The 20,032-nt window shown below is 35.3% G+C and overlaps 1 protein-coding gene across 1 annotated transcript; it reads left to right on the top strand.

The window, feature by feature from the left end:
* Nucleotides 1-1,757: 1,757 nt before the first annotated feature.
* LOC141346619 (protein kinase C alpha type-like) lies at nucleotides 1,758-18,860 on the top strand. The gene is made up of 7 exons (XM_073851549.1): nucleotides 1,758-1,844; nucleotides 1,972-2,034; nucleotides 3,141-3,279; nucleotides 8,461-8,541; nucleotides 9,326-9,433; nucleotides 12,704-12,844; nucleotides 16,517-18,860. Exons 1-7 carry the CDS (start codon nucleotides 1,771-1,773, stop codon nucleotides 16,679-16,681), a joined length of 771 nt encoding a protein of 256 aa, XP_073707650.1. The 5' UTR covers nucleotides 1,758-1,770; the 3' UTR covers nucleotides 16,682-18,860.
* Nucleotides 18,861-20,032: the final 1,172 nt, after the last annotated feature.

The following is a 20,032-nucleotide window of genomic DNA, read 5'->3' as shown; positions in this document are numbered from 1 at the left end:
GTCGAGACGACATTAGGGGATTCAATTGGGAGCCAGATCACCTCTGATTAAGAGAAAATACCATTGAAATTTGGCTACTGGATTTTGCATTCCTGAGCCACTCCCCATGTTTACGGGTATAAAGAGGCGCAGGTGCGTCCACTCATCAGATTTCACACTGAGGAGCCGAGAATATGTTCCAGCGATGGTTCAAGGTTGTCGCATGGGGGCATAAAGTTTCCATTCCCTCCAACAGGAAAAGAGGGTTGAGTACGTAATTGAGACATTCCCTATCTGTCGGTCAGTACAAGTTATGTCTTGATGGAATTAGGGGTCTATGGAAAGCATTAGGGGTCTATGGAAATGGCCCTATGGCTTTGCAAATGTTGACAAGCAGCCACGTGACAGAAAAATGTCATGCAAAGGTCGTAACCTTCCCACCGCTTCAGGTACCATTAAAATGGATCATGTTTTGGGATCATACAGACACATATACTGACAATCTGCATTTCCGGTCTAACACATTTGTATGTGTATGAATGGAAGTCAATGGAATGAAAAGTTCAGTGTGACCGCGCCTTCAGACTGAATGTGCTAAACTAGTCTGCCCGCAGTTTAGATCCATCTTTTATCAAAAAATGTATGACCAGTCATGAAAAGGAGATTTGGACAACAACAATGATCACAGACTGCTGAGCGTTTGAAGTTTTTTACCAAACCAGATTGGGCAACATTTTTTCATTCCAAATTTGAAGTATTAGTATCCCTAATTACCAAACTATTAAATATTGTAATTAAAAGGAAAGTTGATGTGGCACAGTGTTAAACGTGCCTTTGTCCTAACTTTTTTGAAGTGTGTTGCAGCCATGAAAATCTAAATTTTGTTTAATTTACAAAATAAAATTAAAAGTTGGCCACTGAAAACACTGTAATTTTTTTTCTTTGTACTTGAGTCAATGAAATGAAGGTTAATGAGAATAAACAAATAACATACTCTTGATTGTATGGCATTTCATGAAATGTCCAAACTTTTCTAGAATTTTTTAGATTATCATGGAATGTTACAGATTATCATAATTCACTAAATGGTAATATTGTACATCAAATTAAAGTTTCTGAGTTAACAGTAATTCTTCCTCAATTAATAAGTTAGTCAAGTAAGATAAAAAATGTAGACATTGTGTTAAAGCTATAGAATACAAAGGCTGGATTACAGCACACAATTTTTAGATTTTCTGATTTGCAGTCTAGAGAAGTTGATTCTAGTTGCCAAAATCATCCAGTCTGCTGATTTTGGTCATTTGGAGTTGACAGATTTCACAGAAAATCATGTAGTGTATGATGGTGACTTATGACTCATGGACTAATGGTTAGAGAGTCAGACTTGTAACCCAAAGTTTGCAGGTTTGAGTCTCAGGTCCAGCATTGATTGTAGGTGGGGGGAGTGAATGTACAGCACTCTTTCCATCCTCAATACCATGACTGAGATGAGTCCCTTGAGCAAGGCACCGAACCCCCAACTGCTCCCTGGGTGCCGCAGCAATATGGCTGCCCACTGCTCCGGGCGTGCGTGCGTGCGTGCGTACGTGCGTGCGTGTGTGTGTTCACTACTGTGTGTGTGCACTTGGATGGGTTAAATGCATAGCACAAATTCCGAGTATGGGTCACCATACTTGGCCTCCATCACCTCCTTTCCTTTCTTTCTTTCCTTGGATTAAAGTTTGTCTAAATAGTTTTATATATGTAGTTGATTTTGATGTGTTTTTTTAATAGGATCGTCTGTATTTTGTGATGGAGTATGTTAATGGTGGTGATCTGATGTACCATATCCAGCAAGTGGGCAAATTTAAGGAGCCACAAGCAGTGTAAGCCACTCTCTCATTGGGTTTATATGCTGTATACAGTATGCATTACTGGATTTGAGCTTTAAAGCATGTATCACTTTATGTGTGCTTGTAGGTGAATTTATGTAAAATAATCTGATTGTTGCAGGTTCTACGCTGCAGAGATTGCTGTTGGACTTTTTTTCTTGCACAAGAAAGGAGTCATATACAGGTGAACACATACACTACACATTCAGATTTTCTGTCAGTAGTTTAAAAGTATATGCGAATTGGCTGTAAATAAGAGATTTACTACTTACTAATTACTAATCATTTAGAAGTCAATAATTGGCATTTATGGCACTAGGGTACAAAGAAGGGCCTGAAATTTAATGTGAACTATTTTATGTTCAGTACATTTAGGCCTATTTAAACTCTGATTTTGTGTGACCTGTGTGGTTTAAGCAGTAAAAAATTAAATAAATCTAGTAAAAATATAACAGACAGAATGCATAATTCTAAAATCTGATGGCAAAAAAAAATAAAAAAATAAAAGAGTAATAGAGTTGCAAGTAAAATGGTTGCAGATTTTGCTTAAATTAATCACCCAGTCAAGGATAGCTAGTTTTTTGTATATTTGTATTTTATTTGTACTTTTTACAATTACTTGTCTTTCCACTAAAGGATCCAAAACTGTGTAGTTTCTTGATGGTCAGATTTTGAGTGAAATGCTATAATGTGGTTGGATAATATTTGAACATATATTTTACTGCCATAATGTCATGTGTTATTTTAGTTTCTTGGATACATTTGTAAAGGTCATTTGTGTATCTAATGCATTAAAAAAATCATATTTTCAAAATAACATATTTGTGAAATGTGCTAAAGTGCCATGAGTCATTTCAAATAACATATAACTATTGTAGCCCAACCTACAACCAGGAATTCACTTAATTCAGTCTCTCTTTAGGAGCTAAACCTAATGATTTGGCTTGTTTTTCTTTGAGCGACTAAATTGGCCTAGGGAAATAGAGCAAACAGATGAACTGACGTCAGCAGAATGACAGCGACAGAGCACTTGTTTGAGAAAAAAAAACACTGCACTTGCTTTTATATGAACTAAAATAAACTATATTTTGTTGTGCTGGTGTGCGAGAAAAAGATGAGTTTTGTTTCAATATATTTTTATATAAAAATATTGAAACAGGAAGACAAACATCCTTTTATTTATCCATTCATAAACATCATTTTTTTCTGCAACCCCATTTTCCAATTTTTAGTATTGGATTCAACCAGTGTATAGTAATGTATGGCAATGTTGTTTTTTGTCACTTTCAGGGATCTGAAATTAGATAATGTCATGCTGGATGCAGAGGGCCATATTAAGATTGCAGACTTTGGTATGTGCAAGGAGAACATTGTAGAGGGTGTGACCACCCGTACTTTTTGTGGAACGCCAGACTACATCGCTCCAGAGGTAAGTGTGAGAGAGCATGATTTCTGTGGGCAGTACCAATCATCCCAGACTGACAGCTAATACTAAATGTAAATGCTGTATATCCTCAATAATGTTTTGAATGGGAAAATAATCTACGGGATAAAAATATTTAAAAAGGAGACAGCATCTCTTTTGCCTTTCTTGAGCTCAATGAATTCGAAATGACTCACTAAGGGTTGGTGCAGTTGGTTGATTTTTGATTGAAACTGTATTAACAAAATACTAAGTAAATATTTTGCCTCCTTATTTGAAGGAACTAACACATGCCACTGATTTTAAGAATTCTAATTTTGAAACAAATTCTGACCATCCTCCTGTCCATTTGTCCATTTAATATTATTCTGTGGACCCTGCAACAAATATAATTTTTGTGTTCCTATTTGCTTCAATAGCAAAATAATAAATCCACAATGGACAATGGTTATTATGACTTTACAAAAGAGGGAAAAAATACAGAGTGAATGATTACATTGCTCAGAAGAGAGAAAGATGTCAAATTTGCCCTCAGTCCCCAATTGAAAGGGAACTAGTTTTCTATACATTACCCTTCTGACCATCTTCCTGTCTATTTGTTCATTTAATATTATTCTATGGACCCTACAACAGATATAATTTTTGTGTTCCCATTTGCTCCAATAGCAAAATAATAAATCCATATTTAAATCCATATTTATTTAAGGCGATTCTATAACCTTACAAAAGAGGCAAAAAAAATGTAGAAAGAATGATTACATTGCTCATAGAGAAAGACATCAAATCTGGCATCAGTCCCTCAACAGCTGTATTAGAAAGTCTCAGTTACGTATGTAACCCTCGTTCCCTGAAGGAGGGAACAGAGACGTCACATCGTAACAAACCAACAAATTTGGATCTCAATTCGTCTGTTCATTCTGACATGACATTGAATGTGACCAACTGAAAGGGAACTAGTTTTCTATACATCACATTTTTTGAAAATGAAAATATACAAACTACTTTTGCTACATTTATAACGTTAATAACTGTGGAAATGCATCACATTAACTTAGGGTTGCGGCAATAGATGATAGAATCATGTATCGACGATAGTCAGAGATATCGCCTGTTGCTGATGCATTTGACGATAACAAGATGATTATTATTATTATCTATCAAAAATAGACTAGGCGCTAGGGGTGGAGCCGAACCCGAATACGGTATTCGGAAAGGCACAAATAGCGTGTTTTTTACAAATACTTATTTCGAACGAATACTTAAAAAATATATTTGTATTCGGGAACAAGAAAAACTTTATATCAAAAAGCTGCGTTTCCTCATGAGACCGCAGTGCATGCCCGCATGAGTGAGTGAGTGAGTGACATTCAGGAGTCGGGGGGGTGGGGGGTAAAACAGGTGACTGACACATGCTGCTCCACACAGCAACAGAGAAGGCTCGGCTGAGCGAAAAAAGACTTCACTGCATCACTATTTTATTAATAGATTTTTGTACCTTAACTGGGTTCCGGAGGCAGTTTATAACTTTCGGGAAGCGTTTGATCGGGAGATTATTCCATTAGGGGCCGTTCACATGTAGCGTCTTTTGCGTGCTCAAGTTCGTGATTTCAAATGTGGACGCGCGGTATGCGCGCTCATAATGGAAGCGACGCGGTCGCGACGCGCTCGTTTTTTCCACGCGCTCTTTTTTTCGCATCGAGATAAAAACATCTCAACTTTTCAGAATTCCGCGAGCGCACAGCGGGTCATGTGACAAGAACCAAAGAATCAGCTTCTTCCTTTCACGAAAAACATTAAAAGCTTAGCAAAGATGGAGAAACAGCTGATCATAGCTGTTACAGGGATAACAGTTTTCAGTAGCAAAGCTACTGCAAGCGATCTTTAGTTTTGCAAATCCATTTATCCTTTGCTGAAACTTTCGCGTCTTCACGGAGAGCGCTTTGGAAAGAAGGAGAAAGCGGCGCGCCTAGCGTTTTCCACGCGTTTTTAGATGCGATGTGAACGGCCCCTTATATGGTACGTTTAAGTTACTCTGTCTTTTGCAGACAGCAAGATGTTGGCTAGTTAACCTTAGCATAGCTTCCCGTCACTCTTTATTTTTACGCCTATTTTGAATTTTACTCGAATACAAATACAAATATGAATACTTTTCCCCCCTCAACAAATACAAATACAGATACAAATATGGGCTGCTTTGCACACCCCTACTAGGCGCATATCTTTAGCAAAGCAGCACAGAGAGCTGCTTCTGGGACACTTCTAGGACGCTTCTAAAACGTGCTGCGGCGTGGCTGGTGTAAACACAAATATTGACTAGAGTGGAGTAAATAAGGGGTAATTTATTCAGCATACAGTGTAGATAGCTTCACAGATTATAATGAGAGTGTTTTTTTAAGTGCATAATACTCACTGCCAATACTATGCTGGTGCTGGTTCAATTTTTGCCAATGAAATGAAGTAAATAATTAAAGGTGCAGTGTGTAGATTTTTGCGGCATCTAGCGGTGAGGTTGTGAATTGCAACCAACGGCTTCCGTCCACCGCTCACCCCTCCCTTTACAGAAGCTACGGTGGCCCACACGGGATTAAGATGTAGTCGTTTTAGACAGCAAAGAGTAATGAGGTTTCTTTTAAAACGTAAATGAAAGAATTATATTTACTTAATAATTAAATAAAACAATGTTATTGTGAATATTACAGTTACTTGTTCATCATTGTGTCAGTGTTTTTCCGCTAGAACAACAGTGATGAAACGCGATCTGTAGAGCAGTTTGTCCGTTTAGGGCTACTGTAGAAACAATACGACGACTTCCATGTGAGGGGATCCGCGGTGTATGTAGATATAAACTGATAATTCTAAGGTAATAAAAACATAATGGTTCATTAAGTAAGGTCTTCATACACCCCTGAAAACATAGTTATGTATACTATATTGCATTTCTGTCTAGAGATCATCTTAAATATTACACATCGCACCTTTAAATAAACTGGCACGATAATATTGTGTAGCTGCAATTTCATAGGACAATTTGAGCATATTGCCAGCACTACAATAAATGATCTATTTCAATTAATGATGCACTCCAATAAAAAAAAAATTTTAACATTTTGCAGTAATGGAGACCCCCACTGCATTTAAAGTTCTGTCTTTTCCTCAAGTTCTTTTTTTCCTCATACGGATCTTTTTTTATTCAGAGCAGATCCTAGTGTGTAGCTGTCCCCTTTTCTCTGAACTGAAGCTCTTTTTCTCTTACCTTTACTTCCCAAAGCAGACCTTAGCATGAGGATGTCTCCACAAGTGACACATAAGCTCTTACAATGCAGGTTATCTGTGGCACTTCATTACTTCATATTGATGACCTTTATCTGCTCTGACATCCTCAGACGCACACTCACAGTATCTTTCTCTCTCTGTCCCTCTCTGTTTTTTCTTCCCCAAATACTCAAACCGTAGTGGCATGACATGACAGTGGGTGGCAGAGTTGTCTCCTACAGCAAGTCTTTAAAAGCATTTCTTTAAAGACAGCCACAATAGTCTTTCAGACTTCTTCACACACAAAAAAGCACACCTTCTGCTTTACCAAACAAACCCTCCCACATAACCAGACCTAGATTGCTGTTGAAGTTTTGAAGTAGAAATGAAATCAGTCAGGAATGGTTGTCAAAGTTTGTATAGTAATGTCCTTGTCATCATCATAATATTCAAATCATAACAATAAGAGATTAAAGTCAAATAATGAGAATTAAGTCAAAGTATTAGTCATTAATATAAAGTTGAAGCTTTGTTCTTTTTTTTTTATTACCAGTGCGATTTACTTTTTTGTGTGGCATTAAAACACCATAATATGTGTCTGTATGTTATAGCTGTGAAATGTAAAAAACAAAAAAAAATAAAAATAAAGTATAGTGGCCATTTGTCCTCCACCCTTTTTCGAGAGCATTACTCTCTCGCTTTCCATCTCTTTTGCTGACCTACATATTATGCAGTGGTAATGCGTGTTATCTGGGAACATGTTCCTGCATGTTAACTTGAGTAAAGTATGTCAAAGGTAGAGCAGCAGTAAAACACATGGCTAACCGTAAATTTATGACACATTTGTTTTCCTATCTTAGTGAGGACCTCCTACTAAGTTCCAAAAAAAAAAATATTTTAATTTGTTTAATTTTAATTTCTTGCATTGCCAAAATATTGTTAGTATAAAACAATCTCTTTAAATTCAAGAAGAATTGCTTGGTGTTTAAATCCTTTTTACTATCAAGTAAATCTGTTCGCTTTTATCACTCACTGGGATTAGATGAACATGTCAATTTATGAAGTGTTATAGAAATTACCAGTGTGAAAATGTCTTTCCATCCATTATTCTGTCACTTGCTTCATCAGTTTGGTTAATAATTAAGTTGAGAGATAATATTAGTGGATGTTTATTTGTTTTCTCCTCGGTAATTGTTTAGTCTGAACTTGATATTAGCTTTGCACACTTTAATTAGCCTGTGTGTATATGAGACGTGTAGTTGAGGAATACGATTTATTTAGTGTGTGTGTGTGTGTGTGTGTGTGTGTGTGTGTGTGTGTGTGTGTGTGTGTGTGTGTGTGTGTGTGTGTGTGTGTGTGTGTGTGTGTGTGTGTGTGTGTGTGTGTGTGTGTGTGTGTGTGTGTGTGTGGTCCTCAGTATTTTGAAATATGAGATTCAACATCTAGAGCCACAAACAAAACCTTGAGCGGCTACAGCCATGATCTAAAACTGTCACATAGTGTTAGTGTTATGTCACATAAAAACACACACGCACTGAATCTGCTGTGAACTGCATCAGCCAAGAAAGCTGACTGCAAACTGTATAAGCTGTGTGGAATTCTGGAATATATGGTACAAAAAAGAAAATTATTTCTTTTTTGATATTTCATTATTGATATTTTAAAGGCACACTCTGATACTTTCTCACACCCCACCCACCCAATTTCAGTTGCAATCTTTCTTGATTTATCAAATAAAAGAACATGTTAGGTTATGTTTTAAATCTGGGTCACTTTCATGGTAAATAATTACTGTACTCCTAGACAGTCTTTCACTTCCAGATGGGAAGGGGATGATGGGAAAAATGGTAATCTGAGACAGTAGTGATATCTGTGTTGCTATTATGCTGATCTTTAATAGTAATCTGTTGGTTTTTTTATGCTGTCTCTTTTCAGATAATAGCATATCAGCCGTATGGCCGTTCTGTGGACTGGTGGGCTTATGGAGTCCTGTTGTACGAGATGCTGGCGGGACAGGTGAGTACACATGTATAACCATCAAGTCTTACATTGCCAGCTGTTACCTTCTGCAAAAACTGTGTAGCTTTGTTGTAATATAGTTAGTAGTGGTCAAATGTGCTGTGCTTGTATAGTTTTAAACATAATTTAACAGAAATTATCTATATAATATTGACACCAGCTGCTATACCCAGAGATGTATATGTATATTTTTTTAAAGCACACTGGTGGTACCAGTTGTCAGTGATGGTAATATCATGGTGCTTTGGTATATACTAAGATACTCTTTCATGGTATTATGATACTATAAGGTCCTTCAAATAATACCATGGTATTACCACTGTCATTTTGATCTTTACTTTTCTCCCCATGGTGAATTTTATGTTAGCACTTTTGTACTTTTTGTAAGAGTAAGCTTAATGTAAATTCCATAATATGCCACATGTGAAGAGTCCTAAGAGTTTCTATATTTATATATCAGGATAAATGCTTGCACTCTTAAAAATAAAGGTGCTTCACGATGCCATAGAAGAACCTTTTTTTGTCTAAATGGTTCCATAAAAAACCTTTAACATTTTAAGAACCTTTCTGTTTCACAAAAGGTTCTTTGTGGTAAAAGAAGGTTCTTCAGACTATAAAAAGGTAAGAAAGAGATGGTTCTTTATAGAACCTTTGACTGAATGGTTCTTTGTGAAACCAAAATGGTTCTTCTATGGCATCGATGTGAAACTTTGAAAGCATCTTTATTTTTAAGAGCGTAATATTAATTTTGATTTTCTTTTTTCTCTATCTCTCTTCTCAGCCTCCATTTGATGGTGAGGATGAAGATGAACTTTTCCAGTCCATTATGGAACACAACGTCTCCTACCCTAAATCCATGTCCAAAGAAGCAGTTTCCATCTGTAAAGGGGTAAGTTCTGACACATAAAGGCAGAATGCTCCAGGTTCTAAAGCCCAACTGAACCAGTTTGACTTCTCATTAGAGAGAGAAGATCTAGGGGGGAAAAGGAGGACTTTGCTCTCTACTTGGTTAATAGCAAGGAAGCAAAATTCAACAATACATTATTCTTCTATTTCGATGTCTCTATCTTTCATCTTAGCCTCTGAAAATAGTTGTACATTTATTGACTTAATAGTTACGGACTTTGCATTCTCCAGAACAAGGGATATACTATATGTGGCTGAGACCAGATAGCACAAGTTTAGGAGCTCATTTCATACCTGACAAATGAGGAGGCTATATCTCAGAAAAAGAGAGTTGTGTCATTTAAAAAACAGGTCATTAGGTTCCCATGAATCCAAGATCATTCTGACAGCAATACACTGACATTTGATATCAATATATCTAAAATTACTTTCAATGAAAGTTACTGAAATGTACAGAACAGAAAAAAAGTATTTTGTATTGTTATCACTTCATTTAATCCCTCATATTACATGCATCTGCTCAGAAATTCACTGCCCTCAGAAATTCACTGCAGGAGCTGATCCAATTTAGATAAAAACAGATGAACTCCTGGTTTCATTTTTAATAAAAGTCTTATCAGTGTTCAGGTTTCATTTACTGTGATGTTGTTATTAGATTCAACTTCAGCCTGACATTAAAGGGACTGAAACTTTAAAGAGAGAGTTCACCCAAAAATGAAAATTCTGTCATTCATTACTCACCCTCATGTCGTTCCAAACCTGTAAGACCTTTGTTAGTCTTCGAAACTTCAGAACTCATCATTTTCATTAACTAACATCAACAAAGATATGACTAGATTTTATAATTTGTCTTTATTTGGGTATTTCAGCAATTGCTGTTTCCAGAACATCATTCCTAACAAAATACTGTGGCAGTGCATAGTTCTAACTTCATGGACTGTAATTTATGTATTGAAAATAACAGATGCATTTCATAATGTAGCACATTCTGCATACTGTTTGGAAAGAATACAATATGAAAAAAGTTATTAATGGAGCATTGTCTGGCATTTAGTGCTGAATACACCATTGCGTAATCTTCTATTTATTACATGTACTGTAAATAGTGTAATGATTAAAATAATATCGTTTTTACGCAGTAAAAATAAAGCAGTTACATGACATATCTGAACACTCATATTACATTTTCTCAGCCAAACCACTCTTAAATTACCATAACTTCTCAGTTTAAGTGCAGGTCTGAATCTATATATTGTTCACTTTTTTTGCACTGACCTGTAATGTTTCACTGTTCTTGTTCAAAAAAACAAAATTACAGTATCTTGTTCTGAATCAAAAGTCAGGGTAAAATGACAGGGGTACATAAATTAACCATTTTAAGGTATTGTTATCATTGTGAGAAGTAAACTATTTTTTCACATATCGAATTTTTCAGTATACTTCAAGATACTTTCAAGAATACCACGGTAATACCATAATACCTTTAGCTACTTTTATTGTAAGAACACCCTGGTAGAGAAAGAGATAATGGTACAAGCAGGACACATCACAGCTGATGATTTGCACAATCATATGCTGTCTCACCTGTATAATGTTCTCTATTACCATCTATCTTTCTGTCAGTGGTAGAGGTGTAAGTTCATCTGTTTTCATTTCTGTGTGTTTTGAAATTTCTGTGTGTCTTATAAACTGTGCTGCCTACTAATGGATACATAGTGGCTGTCAGAAGCTGACCCAGAAAAGCCCAGGACTATAGAGGGATAATGAGTTAGAAACTTACCTGAAATCAATTTTCCTGACAAATTTAAGTCATCATTTAATAATTAAAATTATTAACTTTTTTTAGTTAGCAGGCTGTGAAGTTTGTAAAGCTCTTTGCATCTGTAAAAAATTCAGTAACACTTTAGTTTAAGGACCAATTCTCACGATAAACAATTTGCTTATTAGCATGCATATTATTAGCATATTGGCTGTTTATTAGTACTTATAAACCACATATTAATGCTTTATTCTGCAAGGCCATATTTAAGATTCCATAATCCTACACAATGCCTAAACTTAAATGGCAACACTTTGGTTTAGAGATCTATTCTTACTATTAACTAGTTGCTTATTAGCCTGTATATTCCGAGCATATTGGCTGTTTATTAGTACATATAAAGCACATATTCTTGATGACCATATTTTAGATTTACGGCTAACTTACCAACTATTAATAAGCAGTAATTAGGAGTTTATTGAGGCAAAGTTACAGTTAATAGTTAGTTAATAGTGAGAATTGGATCTTAAAATAGTGTGACCATTTAAACTTAACAACTACCTTAACTATTAAAAAGCAGCAAATTGGTAGTTTATTGATGCAAAGGTTGTACTTAATAGTTAGTTAAAAGTAAGAATTAGTCCCCAAACTGAAGTGTGATCAAATATTCAGTTTGGATAGAGCACAGCTTTGTCCAATTTATATTTATATAGCATACTGGAAGAAATAAAATGTATTATATAAAGATTATATAAAACAAGGCTTACTATTTGAGTTTACATTTGAATTGTAAGCCATTCAAGTAGATGTCTCAAGTAGACTTACAAACAGATATCACTTAGTTACATTTGATGTGATGGAAAATAATAGACTGTGACAACAATTTGTGAAAATAATTTTTTTTTTTAATTCTTCAAGACTATAATATCACACATCTCATTGACTTTTTTTTTTTCAAAACTGTAATATCACATCAAGACTATAATATCACACCTAGAGAAAAGAAAAGAGAAATCCCCTCGTTTTCCCTATTATGACTGCAGAGAATATTTGATGAATGTGTAACTGTTGTTCCTTCTGGCCTTTATCTGCTGTACAGATCTACCATGACCATGGAGAATGAACATAATAATTTGAGTATGTCTTGAAGATGGTTAGGTTAGGGTTATCTTTTTTTATGACTTCACACTATTATGAAAGTGTAACTGGTCGTTGTTTCTTTTCTTTTTTTTTTTCTACAATTAATCTAAGTTTAAATAAAATTGTCAAATGTCTAGACATTTATATGCAATTGAACCTAGAATAACTGTTGATAAAATGTTTATGTCCATGCAATTTGTCTATCTATATTTAAAATGATGAAGATTAGCATATGCATATTAAATGTTTTTTTTTAGGTTAAGAAATGTATGTTATGTGAAAATGTTTTATGATTGTTACATTAAGCCTCTTCCTGTTTAGACAGTAAAGATTATATTTTGTCTTGTGTCTCAGCTGATGACAAAACACCCTTCAAAGCGTCTGGGCTGCAGCCCAGAGGGGGAGAGAGATATTCGGGAACATGCTTTCTTCCGTCGGATTGACTGGGAACGCCTGGAAAACAGAGAAATACAGCCTCCATTTAAACCTAAAGTGGTAAGAAAATCTATGCATGTCCATTCATATTCAACTTGTGTGTATATCATATACTGATGAAAAAATAAGAGCTTTCCTGGGTTTTAACAACTGAAAATTCACTTTAAACCATGGTGACAGTGTTTCAGGTTATGGGATGTCTGTATATTTTATAAAGTAATATGCTGTTAATATAACAGTTTCCTTGAACTACCAAAACCATTTTACCTACGAATGTACTGATAACCACCAAAATAATACAAGCAGTACAATACTTGCCCTGTCAATAAAACAGTAACTCATAGTCTTTGCTTCCAGAATGATAAAAATAACAATAACATAACAATCATGACAGCAATAGCAATGTATATGATAAAGTATTTTCGTAAGTATATAAATTGACCAATTTACAGGTTTTTACAGCAACATTTTTTTTCTGTAAAAATCACAAAAAATAAATAAATAGATGAATATTTATTCCATGCCAGCACAAATTAATACCTCTCTGACACTGTGTAATCATCTGCCTGCTTCTTGCTATGTATAATTTTTGTGCCTTCTAATATTTATAATAATAATAGTAATAATAATATTAATTCTATGTTTTACAGTTTTTTTGGTGAAATGTGTTATGAATTGCTGTTGTTTTTTTGAGACAGCGCCTGTGGAGAACGTGAGAACATTTTGCCAAGATGCTAAGAGATAGAGCCATTTGTCATATTAAATAGCTTAGATTGTCCTTGGTAAGGTTTGCATGTATGTGTGCGTGCGTCTGAGTGTGAGAGAGAGCAAAAGAGAGAGATGAGCTGCAAAAGCAGTCTGCATACATATATATGACTTCTAAAGTGGGTCATACTGTAGTTGTTTCCCCTTCACAAGCACAGGTGCTCTCCCACACATATATCATTGAATAGGGCATTCTGTCACATCACTGGGGACAAAACAGAAAAGAAGAGAGAAGCTAGTTTGTCTCGAGTAATTGTGTGTTTCGTATGATGTCCTATTTTTTAGTCTTCTATGTTATGTGTGAGTGTGTTCTGAACATCTCCTGTCACTTTTAATATTTTGTTTGTTCGTTTGTTTTTAACAATTGTCTGATGTCCCCTGAGGACATCCTGAAGCTGAACTGCAGCTTCCTTTCATGGTCAAAAGTAGGCCAGATACAGACCCCGTGTCCATTTCACACTAATGGTGGGGGTTAAACAGGCTTAATTCAGCACAGCTACCATTTTAAACATTTAGCCAATCATTAGCTCCACTGCTGACGTAGGAAGTGCCCTACATGGACCTCTGTGTCTAAAAAATGGCTTTTTATGGTCTCTGTGTTTGTGATTATGACGGTTGCAACTTTAATTGATCTGCATGCTTGTTAGAACACAACCAGATTCCCCCGCAGTTTCTCATCATTCATATCTGATGGGAAAATCTGCCTCATGAGAGAGCATGACACAGCCATTTACATTTGACCATCTCTTTCAGTGCTTGAGTCACCATTCATCTCGCCTTTCAAATATCGTACAATGAGAAGGGGGGAGGGATGTCTACTATTTTAAGGCACATCTTGAGCTGCATGTCTTATAGAATCTGGCAGCTTTACAAAAGGAAACTCCATAACCTTTCTTTTTTTCACGTGACTGTTTATACATTAAATTTGAGATGTCAGTCAATTAAAGATATTACTTAATTACATTATATGCCAATTAATCTATCAAATTAATTGCAAATTATCACTTAGCTCACTCTACTCTCTTTTTATATGTTGGTTATTTTGGTATTCTTGAACTGCTTTGATGAAAGGGAATTTTCTTTATGTTCAGAGGCATGATTAAATGTATTATTTTTGTTTACACATTTTTAAATAATTCTTTCTAATTCATTATTTTGTTAAATTGACAGCCTTCTTTTAAACATTGACTGAAGTCATAACAGTAAATATTATTGGCTCTTGTTCTTGTATTCATGTAAGGGTCTAAAACCTGCACACCGTATAACCCACACATGTACTGTATATATCATTGATAAGGAGCTTTGAATCATTTATTCGTCATAATAATAGGGTTATTATAAATGTGCTTCTGGTACTTTTTCATACACATGTATGGAGGTTGAAGAAGTCTACAAAATAATGGATTGCGTGTTAGGTATTAATGTTCCTTCTACTTACAGTAGGTCAGTTATTTGGTCAGGATGCCTATGAGATGTAGAAGTACTCATGAGCTTGTCATGTAAAATAGAAAATGAGAATAGCAAGTAGCCTATTGTGATTATAATGTTGTTTTATCACTCAGATGATTCAAACAAATAAATAATTTAAGCTTCATATTAAAATTTATGTTTTACACATTAATGCAAAATACTCATGTCAGAGGCTGCTGTTGTTTGCCAGTGTGTTTGGCTTCCACATCTGTGTTCTCCAAACCAGTAGAGAAAATTGTGTTATCATCCAGATGAAGAGGAACTAGGGCATATAATTTGAAATCTGAGGAGTGTTAATTTCTGCGTTGGACATGAGGGAATTGGGAACAAAAGTACAAATAGTCATCAAAATCTCATATTTCCAACAAAGAATGTTAAACGAATTACACATTTAAAATCCCTTTTATTTACAGTTCCAACCAAATATAAAACTGTCTAAATTTAAACCATGTTTGTTGTCTGCATTACAATGTATATTTTGCAAACCTTTGACAGCTAATTGTGTCTTTGGGCCAGATTTACTAAACAGGGCAAATTAGCGTTAGAGCGCAAATCCATAAAAGCACTGATGGGAGGGGAAAATTCTGCGTGTGATTTACTGACAGTGCGCACATTAAAGAACACAGATGCAGCCAGATCATTTCCATAATAACCATTGCAATCTACTAAGTGTCATGCCGTGCGGGGAATGAGGAGCCAGAGGAAAACACAGGGAATCCAGGGATACAAACAAAACACTAATTTATTGAAAACAAACAAAAAGCCAGGAATCCAACAACACTAAGAAACTTTAGAACAAAACAAAATCCAGGGAGTAAAACAAACATGATGAAACGTTAAGAATGGACAAGGGGAATGTGGAACAAAGGACTATTTAAACACTAGTAAAGGAGAGTGGCAAATTAACAAAATAGGTGATATAAATCCAGGATAACGAGGGGGAAGTCCAAATATGGGCAAAGGTAAACCAATACAAACAGAATAGGGGGAGACACAGGAATAAACCAAATCAAAGGAACCACAGGGGGGAAAAAACACTAGGAAAACATTACAAAACAGACCACAATCCTGACAGTAAGAATGCAAATTACCACCTATTTTAAGACATGTTTTTTTGGGGGGGTGGGCGTTAAATAATGGTGCAAATATCAGTAATTTGACGAGCACAAAGGTTAGTAATGTAAATCGCGTTGTGTGAGTCATTTTAATACTCTCCTTCCATAAATTTTGCGTCTGAATAGGAAGTTCTTCCTGACAGTACTATTTTAAGGCCAAAAGAAGGTTTGCACTGGCGCATTATGGGATGTAGTGGTTAACACTACATGGTTGTAGTATTACAATAAATTGTGTCAAAAGTAATTTTATATGTAATCTCTCTCTCTCTCTCTCTCTCTCTCTCTCTCTCTCTCTCTCTCGCTCTCTCTCTGTCTCTCTCTCTCTCTCTCTCTCTCTCTCTCTCTCTCTCTCTCTCTCGCTACCTATTATTTTGTTTTATAGTGTGGAAAGGGGGCAGAGAACTTTGACAAGTTCTTCACACGCACACAGCCACAGCTGACCCCTCCTGATGAGCTGGTTATTGCCAACATCGACCAGGCTGAATTTGATGGATTTTCCTTCATCAACCCTCAATTCGTCCATCCCACCATCACCACCACTGAATAAAACGGGAAAAGAAGGGAATGAATGTGATTCTACCTACTACCCCAAAACTCTACCCTTGCCTTTACCCTTTTATCTAACAAATGTTAAACCAAAACCGCAATTATCTCAAATTATGTTCTGTCTTTTTTGTTTAAAAATCTGGCAATTGTTTTTCACATCATTTCAATGTAGGCCAGTCGAAGAGTTTACCTTACTGATTGAAAATAGATTGAGAGATTTTTTTAAACTTGAGTAACACTTAAACTCTGGTTAGGAAGTGCTGTTTACATTACAAACTGATCGTCTGACTTAGTGCAGACCAGTTTTTAAAAGTCTAGGAGGTCCATCTTATCTCAAGCCACTGGTGGCTGGCACAGCATGATTTCGTGACATCTGCCCAAAGCCCTATAAGAGATACAGAGTTGTGTGCTTCCTAAGACAGTCTTCCCATTCAGGATTTCTAAAGGTAATCGCCAAAGCCGATGGGGTTTCTGTCTTCCCCTTAGCACTATACCAATTTATCTATTTACAGAATTACTTCTGGTGTCAGTTTCAGTACTCACTTTTTGGAGTCTCCAGTGTTTTCTCATTGTAAGTGTCATTAAATGTTTTAAATAAAATACTAAACATCTCTCAGTCTAATATTTGCACATATTTCAGGTATGACATGACAACTTGGCACACCATTTCAACAACTGGTTTGCATTTTCTGTTTGTTCTATGGTAAAAAAGCGTGCCAAGAGTTTCTCAAATCCACTAGCAGACAGAGCTGTGGATACATGGGATGTTATGAAAGCTTTCATGTTTCAAGATAGTGTTTTGGGTTTTTTTGTTTTTTAATATATGCTGTTGCATATAAAATGGTTTTATTTCATGGTAAACAGATATACTTTTACCCATAAGAAATGACAGAATAATAAAGGTATTACCTCGTTATCCCTTTAATTCACCAAGTGTTTTTAAAATATCCTCTTTTTGCCATAGTATAAAATGGGAACATGAGAAAATGTTGTGTGTGTGTTTGTGCGTGTTTTGATTTGGTAATTAGGGAGAAACATTGAAATGTTGGCTTTAATGTCAAGCTCTAATTATGTTCTTAAACCCTCATTGTCTGCATACAAGTAAATATTTAATAGTAAATGTTAATCTCTGCTATACCTGCAGAATTACCTTTACATCATTATGTTTAGATTGAACATAATTGATTGTAAAATGTAACATCGTCATGTCATATTTCTCCTCATGCTGCTTCAACTTTTTGGTTATACTTAATAATACATGCTATTTAAACAGTATAAGAACCTTTTATACCAACTAAATGTGACTTCATTACATTACAAAGGTAAAATTTCTGTGATATTAGGGCAAGTTTGCAACTGTTAGAGGAATAGTTCACCCAAAAATGGAAATTCTCTTATTATTTACTCACCCTCAAGTTGTTTTGAACCTGTATGAGTTTATTTCTTCTGTTAAGAACAAAAGATGTTTTGAAGAATGTTTGTAACCAAACAGTTGTCGGTAGCCATTAACTTCCATAGTATTTTTTTTTTTCATACTATGAAAGTCAATGGCTACTAGCAACCATTTGGTTACCAGCATGAGTAAATGATGACAGAATTTTCACTTTTGGTGGAACTATCCCTTTACCATAAAACCGAAGTACAATTGTTAGCTTGTTTAAATGTTTTTAGTAACTTTCATTGTCCACTTTTATGATCATTGTCCCTTTTGAATGTGTAATTTTGTATTAACCACATCATTACACAGTCAGCTACTATAATGCTATTATTCAGGTAGATATTTGTGTAATTGTTGTTATCATTGGTGTGTACTGTAAACATTGTAACATGACATGGAAATTACCTTGTACTTTGCATAATGAAATCATTTACAAGTGTGCTTTCGACCATACGATTTTCCAACTGTACTTTGTCAAAACACCTTTGCTTTTGGCTGTTATGTGTGACCTGTTCGGATTCCATGGTTTTGAAGTGTGAGCTGATTGGCTGCTGTCGTCCTACTATGGTCTGATAACTTGCCTTTGCTTGCATGTTTTGGTATGAAAATCCACTTGAAAAAAATGTGTATTTATGAAGAATGTTTTGTTATCAATGGAATATAAAATTGAGATTATAAGCTTATTACAGCATGGAGTATGAACAAGGCAGATACATATTAAATATTTTTCTCCTTTCACATATTTAATAGTGTAACTCTGAATTTCAGTTATTTTAATGTCTTGATATTGTAATTTGTGATAGAGTCTATATGTTATTCTTCCCATCTTTTCCTTCTGTTAGAAGTAATGTACGTAGTGCAAATTACGTAGTAAATTTCAGAATTATATGAAAATGAGACATGGGACAATCGGCTTGGTTAGATTTTAGATCACAAGTGTCAGTTTTCTTCTAGCACTAATATACTTGCCAGTTTTTTTGTTTTTTTTCCCCCTCTTTTTTGTCACATAACAGCAAATATATTGAGATTTGTCACCATTCGTGTAGTATAGATAAACTCAATTCTGTCTTGTCTTTTATTTCTATGATTTATTGATGTTAATCTTGCCGTAAAATCCCTTCAGTGCTAAAAACATCTTTGTTGAAATCGTATGCAAATTCCCATCTTTCTTTTCTTGGGTTTTCCCAAAAATCTGCTTTGTGTCAGTGCCATGTTGAACCCAGCAGGACCAGCATTGCACTAACTGCGTAGGCACAATGATATTTGCCAGTATTGAATCTAATATTTTGTGCACTAGTCTCATGTAGCCGTACTGTTCTTACTGCTCTTGAAGTTCCAGTAGAGTATCTCTTGCTCTGTCTATCTGCCGTTCAATCATGTGCACTACCTTGGCTGTTGTAAAGAATGTTGCATAGGCATTTCTTAAAAACAGGTTTTCACATGGCATGCTTTGAGTTTCCTTTACTGTAAGATGATCCGTCTGCCTTACCCAATTCTTTCTATTCCTGTGCTGCTGAATTAATGATTGAGTACATGAACAAATAGATAAATGAACTAACTGCTAATATTATTGCTTGTTTCTTTGCCTCAGTTGTTTGGCTTTCCCTTGAAGGAAAAGTTCACCCAAATTGGAAATTCTGTCATCATTTACTCTTACTCACCCTTGTGATGTTAAAAATCTGAAGATTGTTAGAAGCCTGACAGTTTTGGTTACCATTGACCTCTATTGTTACAACAACAACAAAAATGTAAAAAAATTTAGATGTTTATCAGAATATATTCTTCCAGTGAAGAAAGTAAGTCATACAGGTTTGGAAAGACATAAGGGTGAGTAAATGAGAGAATGGGGTGAACTATCCCCTTGAATATGCTGTATCTGCTTTTTTAGTTATCTTTTGTCATCAATAATAATTA

The sequence above is a fragment of the Garra rufa genome, chromosome 12, assembly GCF_049309525.1.
Source record: "Garra rufa chromosome 12, GarRuf1.0, whole genome shotgun sequence".
Taxonomy (NCBI): Eukaryota; Metazoa; Chordata; class Actinopteri; order Cypriniformes; family Cyprinidae; genus Garra; species Garra rufa.
The sequence above is the reverse complement of the archived record's forward strand: the minus strand, read 5'-3'. Positions and strand labels throughout refer to the sequence as shown.